This window comes from Topomyia yanbarensis, chromosome 3 (assembly GCF_030247195.1).
Source record: "Topomyia yanbarensis strain Yona2022 chromosome 3, ASM3024719v1, whole genome shotgun sequence".
In the NCBI taxonomy this organism is placed as follows: Eukaryota; Metazoa; Arthropoda; class Insecta; order Diptera; family Culicidae; genus Topomyia; species Topomyia yanbarensis.
In genome coordinates this window covers 11,199,878-11,209,088 of record NC_080672.1, presented here as the reverse complement: position 1 = coordinate 11,209,088, position 9,211 = coordinate 11,199,878, and the positions used below count along the sequence as shown (strand labels likewise).

Sequence of the window (9,211 nt, the reverse complement as noted above, 5' to 3'; positions counted from 1 at the left end):
AAGTCGCGATCACTTCACAGCGAAGTCTGAAGTCTCTCGGAGTCATTATAGACGACAAGCTGACCTTCGGCAGCCATGTCGACTATACGTGCAAGAGAGCGTCGACTGCTGTTGCGGCACTATCGAGAATGATGTCCAACAGCTCAAAGGTGTGCGCCAGTAGACGTAGGTTACTGGCAGGCGTTGCCGTATCTATCCTCAGGTACGGCGGCCCGTCATGGTCAAGAGCACTGAGGGTAACCAGTTACCTACAGAAACTGGAGAGCACCTACCGCGTGATGTGCCTCAGAGTGATATCTGCCTACCGCACGGTATCACACGATGCATCCTGCGTGATAGCGAGCATGATGCCAGTCGGGCTGGTCATTCGGGAAGATGAGGAGTGCTTTGAGCTACGTGGAAATAGGGGAGCCCGCGAGCGCACCAGGGTGACCTCGGTCGCCAGATGGCAGCGTGAGTGGGACAACTCCTCGAAAGGTAGGTGGACCCACCGGCTGATACCTAGCATATCGAGCTGGGTGGGAAGACCCCATGGGGAAGTTCACTTCCACCTGACACAATTCCTGTCAGGCCATGGCTGTTTCCGTCAGTACCTCCACAGGTTCGGACACGCGGAGGTCCCAGTCTGCCCGGACTGCCCAGGTGTAGATGAAACTGCCGAGCACATACTGTTCGTATGTCATCGGTTCGACGTCGAAAGAAGAGCAATGCTTGACGTCTGTGGCTGGGACACAACCCCGGATACCCTTATTCAGCGGATGTGTCAAACGGTGGAGAAGTGGAACGCAGTCTCGGCTGCTACCATCCAGATTGCCAGTAGGCTACAGGTAATCTGGCGAACCGAGCAACAGACGGCGGGCACGGCTAACTAGTGATTGGTTAGTTGGAGCGAAAAAGGCCAAGCGCAAAATAAGAGAGTGAATGGTCTGTTCATGCCGAGGTAGGTTGGCGCAGCGAATGGCAACCGCGTAAGGGGTAAACCCAGCCACCCCGAAGCAAGACAGAAGAGTGAGTGTATAGGCGTATAAGTGGACTGCCTCATGCCAAGACGGGAGGGTCGTAGCGTAGTATGTTGGAACTAAGCTATCGATGCCTCATGGCGTGGCAGAGGAGTGAAAGGGTGAGCATCCAAGTCAGTCTCACACTGCATGTTAAGGGTGAGCATAAAAGTCAGCCTCACAGGTTGGTAGCAAGCAAGGAATGAAAAAGGTGAGCACAAAAGTCAGCCTCGCATGGTATGTCAGAAGGGGGGCCTAAGAAAAATGTCCCACATGGGATGCCAGAGGGAGTGACAAAGGTACAATAGAGTGGCACGATTGAGAGTGAATCAGGTGATAGGGTGAGCACCCAAGTCAGCCTCACATGTATGGGTAGGGCGAGCACAAAAGTAAGCCTAGCAAGGAATGAGTAAGGTGAGCACACAAGTCAGCCTCGCATGGAACGTAAAAGGTGAGCACAAAAGTCAGCCTCATGTGGGAGTGTTTGAGAGTGAATCAAAGTGTGATTGAGAGAGCACCCAAGTAAGCCTCATACAGGATGTATGATCGCGTGAGTAAGAGTGAATGAGTACATTTAGTACAGCCATCCCCCCAGAAGTAATACCGAGAGGTAGTTCCTGGGAGGAATGATGGCGGAGCCCAATGGAGTTTAGTCGGTATTAATGGCTGGTCACCATTCGAGTCCGACACGCCCCCAGTGCACCCCGTGTGGTAGATTGGACCCTACCGTTAGCACGTGTACTGGGCTAGGACATAAAGGTCTTCTCCATTGTAAAAAAAAAAAAAAAAAAAGACCAACAGTTTTGTTTAAAACTCAACTTTAAAAAGTTGGTTAATTTAACCAAACATCACATTTTGTAGAATTTGTATACTCTAAAATATTTGACAATCGAGCTGTACTTTAGCTAGTAACGATTGAGACGTAAGTTCTAGTGATAAAGAGTTTAGCCAATCAATGTTTGAGCAAGACCCTCACCTTGTGGACATCAACATTCATTGCACAACGCGTTTGTGAAAAAAAATCTGGTTATAACTATATAATTGCTTAACTTACTATTTTGAGCCTCCTTAAGCTTATCATATTTACAGCGGTTTTCTGACGAGTGTCATTTTTGTTTTTGGTTCCCCGACTTCCACTTCAAATGTTTCCACTCTGCAAATTTTACTTGCTTGAAAATAAAGTCCTAGCGGTTACCTGCCCGTTCCCGCAGCCTTCTGTTCTCCCCCAAAATACACACTAGAGAGATAGAGAGCGCGCGACAAGGAGAAGGGAGACAGATCGAGCAGTTAAAGAGTGAGTGAAAGATATTTCATAGCTCTAATAGGGATTCCTTTACTTTTGTTATTCGCATTTGTTTTGTTAAAGATATAAGGTATTGATGCTACTAAGAAAGATAGGGTTGGTTTTTTTCTTTGCTTTGCTTTCGATCGGCTACTTGTTTGGTTACTTACTTAGAGAAAGATGAAATTTTGTTTGCCTTACTGTTAATATGTATAATAGAGAGTTTAGCGGTACGTTTCGTTATGGCATAGAGTCGTTACGACTTTTATCGAATAAGAGTCCGATTATACTTCCTATCGCTACTTTTCGACCTACTTCTACTACGTTTCGTCCGAGCCGGGGCCCACCGGTTGTCACTTTCACTCTCGGAACTCTGGCCAGCACTGTGTTGGCTGCTGTTATAATTGTTGCTATTGTTGGAAACACTGTTCTGCAGGTGTCCCCTGGGATTCGTGTTGACACCTACCTTGCGCGATATGACGGGGCTATCCGATGCACCACCAGTTAGATATTTACTATTGAACGGAGTTTCCGGACAGGGTGCCGGTGGACTGGCCGGTTCGAAGCCAATATCTTGGGCGAATTCCATGTTCATGTGGCGATAGAATTCTTCCGTTGGCTCTCCGGCGTGGCTGAAAAAATGACTGCTATTACTGGGCGGTGGTACCACCGGCGGCATCTGATCCGGTCGGTAGCACTGTTCGTACAGTACGGATCCGCTTTCGTAGTCGTTCTCCGAGTACATCTCAGCATTGTTCATCGTCATAGCCGGGTTCATGTGATGTGGACGAATCCAGTTTTGCGGAAAACTTGGAATAGGTGGCGGCATCGTATCCCACCGGTTCTGCATTGGAGGTGGGCCATGATTCTTGCGCATCATCTGCGGCGATAGCGCAGCCGGATTGGTCCGAATGGTCATGCTAGTGGGAGGACGATATGTGCCGTACGGATGGTCTGGTGGAGGTGGCAGTACATCTGATATGTTGATTGGTTCCCTCATCGGGGCGTTGTATTCGCTAGATACCGGACTGTTGGCACATTTCATGCAAGGTTCTTCCGAAACGGTTCCACCCCGCTGCAGGGTCACCGTTGCGTACGGTTCCGGTGGAATGCAATTGTTACTTTTCATGCCTTGCGTGTTGTTAGTCAGTTCAGCGTACTCCGAAGTGCTTGGAGGGTCCAGCGAGTGTGATGGCTTCACAAGGGTGTTACCGTGTAGCCACAGAGTGTGCTGTTTGTCCGGTATGATTGTTGTTACGGATGGTCCCGGGTAGGAAGCCTTTACACTCTGTTTCTTGCGTATGGTCCAGAAGATTGCGAAGACCGCTCCTCCAATTAAACCCACGCAAAGAATGACCAGTGCCGTGCCCGACATCCACGAAGACATCCAATAGCTTGGGGTTGGGTCCGTCCTAAAAATCGAAGTAAAAGTTAGTATGCTGTTTTAGGTCATTATTGGTGAATTTCACGTCAAATATACGTTGTCGAAGTAGTAAATTGTAAGAAGAGAACAGAATCCAATTACCTGACAATATTCTGTGGATCCATGTGAAGGGGCGTTGGTGCACTGTAAGGACCTGCAATACAATGAAATAGATAACTATACACATCACGACCTAATCCCCACTCGCTATCACTGACCTATTCCACCGGCAGTCAAGCTAGCCACCTTCGCCACGTACATCGCTCCCGGTGTCAAACTATTTATTACCACCGATTGTGTAGTTGAGTTTAAAACCATTTGTCCTAGTACCTTATTTGTGGCGTTCGACTTAATTTGAATCTAAAGTTTAAAGATAAAAAATCAATTGGATGAATTAAAATACATCACTTAACCAGAGCGAAACACACCTTGTACCCCGTCAGCTCCCCGTTGAGCAAATGAATTGGCGGCGGAGACCACCGTACGAATGCAGCTGTCGTGTTGATCACTCCAACTCGTACGTCGGTGGGTGCCGCGGAAGGAGCCCCATCCAGTGTCTTTCCCCGACGGATATTCGAAACCGATCCGGATAGTCCCTCGGGGATGCTGGCGAAAATTTCGTACTCCGTGAAGGGGCGCAGATCGTTCAGTGTGTATTCCTTCAAGTTGCTTGTCGTGATTTGACTCTCGAAGGTGGAGTTGTACAGGAAGTTGATCATCGGTTCGCTAGCGATTCGATAGTACATTCTTAGCGGCATCTTGGTCGCACTGTCCGTCACATCCCACGAGATTCCAATGGAGCTAGCGGAGATAGTAAACACGTTGTTCAGCACGATGAACTGTTCACTGACCCACCGGCTTTGATCGTATGTATGAATTTGTTCCTTACGAGCCTCCAGTGATTCGTCCTTATCGAGCACTTTAATGAAGATTTTCTTCACAATGCTACCAGCTTCGTTGATAGCAGCGCAAGCATACCAGCCTTCATCTGCTTTGCTGATAGCTTTCAGCGTTAGTCCACCGTTGTCCTCGAACTGGACAATACTGTTGCTCAATAAGGAAGGAATTGTGCTGGTAATCGCTTCCAGTTCTACGCTTGTTTCGACAGATTCCCGCTTGTTTCTAACCAATTGAATACGAGAAGCGTGCGGTAGCTGAAAAAGTTGCTTCTCCGAAACCGGTTGTATTTTAATTGACCAATTTCCGATTGATTCTGGAGCGAATGATCGCACGTGGTTCTCCGTCGTTCCCAACAGAACACTTCGTTTAGATTTCTCCGCTGGTTTCGGAGTAGTCGTAATTTGAATTGTTGGCTTGCTTCCACTATTATTCACATGTAGTTTATCGATTCGATCCCAGAATACTCGCACCGTTGGTCGACCCTTGGCCCGACATGGAAGTGTAATTCCCTCCCCTTCTCTGATAACAACGTCTACGGGTGCTTCCATAAAGGTCGGTGCCTCGTACACGTATAAATAGACGGAAATAGTCACGTTCCCACCCTCATTGTGTCCCTCACATATATACTTTCCCTCGTCATCCTGACGAGCATCCTCTATCCGCAATGTATTGTCTAACAATTTACGCGATCTTCCCTCGGGTAAACGACCGCTTTCCTTGCGCCAAGTCACCACCGGCTTTGGATCCCCGGCCAACTCACATGGAAGATCAAATCCTTCCCCTTCCAACACCTCCGTGTCGTGGGGACTCTTCACTATTGTCGGCGGTGCTAGCACCTTCAAATACGCCGGTGGCGTAGTCTTCGTTCCGGCCATGCTTTGTGCCGAACATTCATACTTTCCCGTATCGTTCGGTTGTATCTCCGATATCATCAAACTTCCGGAATCCACCATGGATAACCGCTTTCCGCTGATATCCAACAGTTTACCATCCTTTATCCACAGCACCGATGGTTCCGGAATACCGCGTGGCGGTGTACAATTTAGAATCACAGGACCACCAACTAGCGCAACGGTGTCCTTTGGCATCGCCCGGAAATCATCCTTCAACATGGCAATCTGTAGCGTCGCATTCCGACTGGATGCTACGCCGGCCGAATTCTGCGCCTCGCAGTGATACACCCCGGCGTCCTGCTCACGTTTGTTCTGCATCACTCTGAAAGTTAAATAGAAACATTAGTGACAACACTTTGCTTCCGATATTGGTGCTAGTCGAACATACTTCAGGAAGAATAGCGATCCCTCGGGTAGGATCACCCGCCGATCGGACGGTCCAAGAGGGGATCCATTGTGGTACCAGGTGATTTCCGGTGGCGGTCGACCGGCTGCCTTGCAGTTAAGTGTCAGTGGCTCCTCTTTGGCCGCCACAGCATCTGCCGGGTGTTCCAATATCCGCGGTCGCAGTTGGGCTGAAAATTGAACGAAAAACATTTATTGATTGGAATTATTCTAGGAGTATAGTTTTTTAAATTCATCCAGAGTTCGAAGAAAAATCGTTTTCAAATCTGAGCTTCTGTGCTTAGCTTACACAATATATCATTCGTGATCAGCTTTTAGGTGTTCGCATATGTTGTGTGAACCGTTTGGATTTAGTGTCTAACTGGCGCCAATTTGGTGGCTGGCTGTTGGTTGATCTCTTTTTTTTTGCTCTACGTCAGTGTCGCTTTTTATGCCGGTCGATGATCGAATGGCAGCAATGGGTCTTTCCGCTACAACTGTTTAATATTGTAGCAATTGTAGTCAAACGATCATAATGATTCACTTAGGGGAAGTATAGGGGTACCAATATTAGACGAATTTAAGTTACTGATCCTCTTAAAAGTCAGTTGTTAGCTAATACATTGAACGAGGTCAAGGAATTGATCCCGCAAATCGTTTTTTAAAAAATTTAATAAATAGTTTGAGATGTGATTCATTTGCACCATGTGAAACTTGGTAAATGTCCGATATTGTGCTTAACATCCTCGATTTTAATATTATTCGTATGGGTCGAGAAATCTCCTACGAAATCAAAAAGTACTCCTTCTACAGAATGAACCTTCCCTTGATAACAGACATTGAAGTTGTCGTTTGTCAAGTAAAAATAGAAGGAAGGACCTTTGCATAGATTCCTTTAAAAAAAACCGCGGTTTTACACCGACGCCTCTATGACATCATAGAATCCCTGCAATCCCTGCAACTAGTGTTAGGAGACTTTGAATCTCATGATGATAGTGCATCGCAGTAGGCGACGATGACGGATGACATTTTTTCTTTGCTTCGTGTGTGAAAAATAATAATTTATTTCATTGTCGCCATGTGAATTTATTTGACTGTTTTCAAGGAAACTAATAAAATATAACACGGAAATGTTGGAATAATGCGGCGTGTAATGTATCAGGTCAATTCGAGAATACGTCTGCGTCTAATGATGAATAAATTAATCTATCAGTTTGTTGCCGGGTGGCGTAGCACTGAACTAGCGGTCGTGGGAATTTGCTTTTGATAAAATGATATGTCGTAAAAATATAGTGATTGTAATGATAGTCCAGGGGACCATATCTCGTGAAGCATTCCACAAGAGGCGACTTTCAGTCGGTGAATTAGGCGTAAGCTTTATAATAGCAACAAGGGAAAAGAAGTTGAAGAGTGGTGGAATAACAAACATTGGTGAGATCGTTTTAAATTGTATTATTGCTCATATAAAAGCCAATATTTTACTTATACTAAATACGTGCCGGAATCGAAAATGTATTTTTTCATTCTGGAAGTGTGAATGCACTGCACGTATCCAATTGATGCGTGGATGTATTCGTGCGGGGCTTATTGTATATGAAAGCGACCTCGGAATGTAGGGGAGAGAGGGTAACAGTGGATCAGCAGGAACTATGAAACATTCGCAATAAAATCATAATGCATGATCAGAATCGTCTCATTCCCTCATATTTCACGATTTCTAATTCTTTACACGTGTTGCTATATTTTGGAAGAGATCTGATAACTCTATCTCTTTTAATAGATATTTGTTTGTTTTGTGATAGCCAGAGTAAATTTGCAATGAAAAACATTATTCCATCTTTGTGAGTTACTATTCATTGAATAAATGTTTAGTCTATTGCTATTTATAGCAAATTTTATGCTCAATATTTGTCGCGGACAAAGTTTTTTGGTAACTTCTCATGGTTCTGTGTAATTTCACAATTTTCATGAATAGACCCATTGGGTAACTGTGAAACGATGGCGTATGGGGAACAGTGATTTTTTGTTTGTTTTTGTGGTCTGTCTCAAAATGTGAATGGGTTCCGATTTTCCACAGTAAATACTACTCATATAGTGCAAAATTAGTAAATTTGGGCAAGTTTTGTAGAAATTGTCTCTTATTTCAGGATTGCAGCTAATATGTATATATGGTGGTTCGATGTTACGCGATGATATAGTGGATTCTTTCGTAAACAAACGATTTTCGCCTCAATATAACTTGATTTCAAAGCGTTAGCATCATTCTTCGTCAAAACAAGAGAATAAAATTTATAAGTAGAATATTTCACTATAGACGACATCGTGTTTCATAGTTCCTACCCATGGGGCACACTGATACATTTTACCACCGACTGTTTATTATCCAAAAAAATTTATTTCCCGTGAATTTTACCAGCTGGAAAAAATATATGTATTAGTTAACAACAGAGTGGCACTATGTATCACTTTTGGTTACACAAATAACATGTATTATCATCAACATTAAATTGTAGAAAAAATGTGTTTCATTGTTACCCTCTCTCCCCTACGTGTATGAACAGACATTCTTGAAATGTGTCGTTGGATTTACTTTAGAGATATCACCTTTCATCTCCAGGGCTAAACATGTTTGCATGTGTTCATAAAAACGAATGTAGTGTTAAATAAATGCAAACATTTTTCTTCCATAAAAGCACTGCCGGTCAGTGGGAGATGAATTGTATACACACACACACACACACACACTTTAAATCTCATGTTGATAAGCGATGTACCCTAATCGACGATCTTTGCGAAAACTTCAATTTGACATCCCATCCCAAACTATCAACTCTAAGTACCCATGCGATATCATAAATTATCTACTTCGCACAGGTATTTTCTCCGAAGGAAGAATACAAGTTTTTGTCCGACTTGATTCTAAATATAGTGATTCAAACTCACACGACACGAGCACCAGGCACGAATACCCAATACGCAATACGCAGAGAAAACCGGCGCTTATAAGACCTTCCGGAATGACGGGTTACTCGCTATCTATCAACAGCACGCGACGTTAGAATGAAGAGTTTGATGAAAGCCAAGAAGCATGGTGATTGGCGTTGGTTCGTTGACTGATTAACGATAAAAACACGCTTTGGACTACGGCCCGAAGTATACGAAACCAAAACAGTACTATCAGGAATCAGTAGCGACTGGCTCAAATGGCACGTTCCCCGTGTTGATCGGAGATTTATGCCCTGCCGTGATTTGTCTTTTCATTGGGGATTGGGGAAGTGGTAAGGTTAGGGATAAGGAAAATAACGACACGGAGAACATAGACAATACGGAA

General features: G+C 44.8%; 1 protein-coding gene across 1 annotated transcript in view; it reads right to left on the bottom strand.

Annotated features, from left to right (window-relative positions):
* Positions 1-1,125: 1,125 nt before the first annotated feature.
* LOC131689882 (roundabout homolog 2-like) overlaps positions 1,126-9,211 on the bottom strand; it is a 35,548-nt gene continuing 27,462 nt past the window's right edge. Inside the window, exons 2-6 of the mRNA XM_058975236.1 lie at positions 5,885-6,071; positions 4,132-5,818; positions 3,922-4,063; positions 3,806-3,857; positions 1,126-3,692 (exon numbers count right to left, since the gene is read on the bottom strand). Of these exons, the coding sequence (XP_058831219.1) occupies positions 2,546-3,692; positions 3,806-3,857; positions 3,922-4,063; positions 4,132-5,818; positions 5,885-6,071 (3,215 nt within the window). The 3' untranslated portion in view covers positions 1,126-2,545. The remainder of the gene's footprint in view (positions 3,693-3,805; positions 3,858-3,921; positions 4,064-4,131; positions 5,819-5,884; positions 6,072-9,211) is intronic.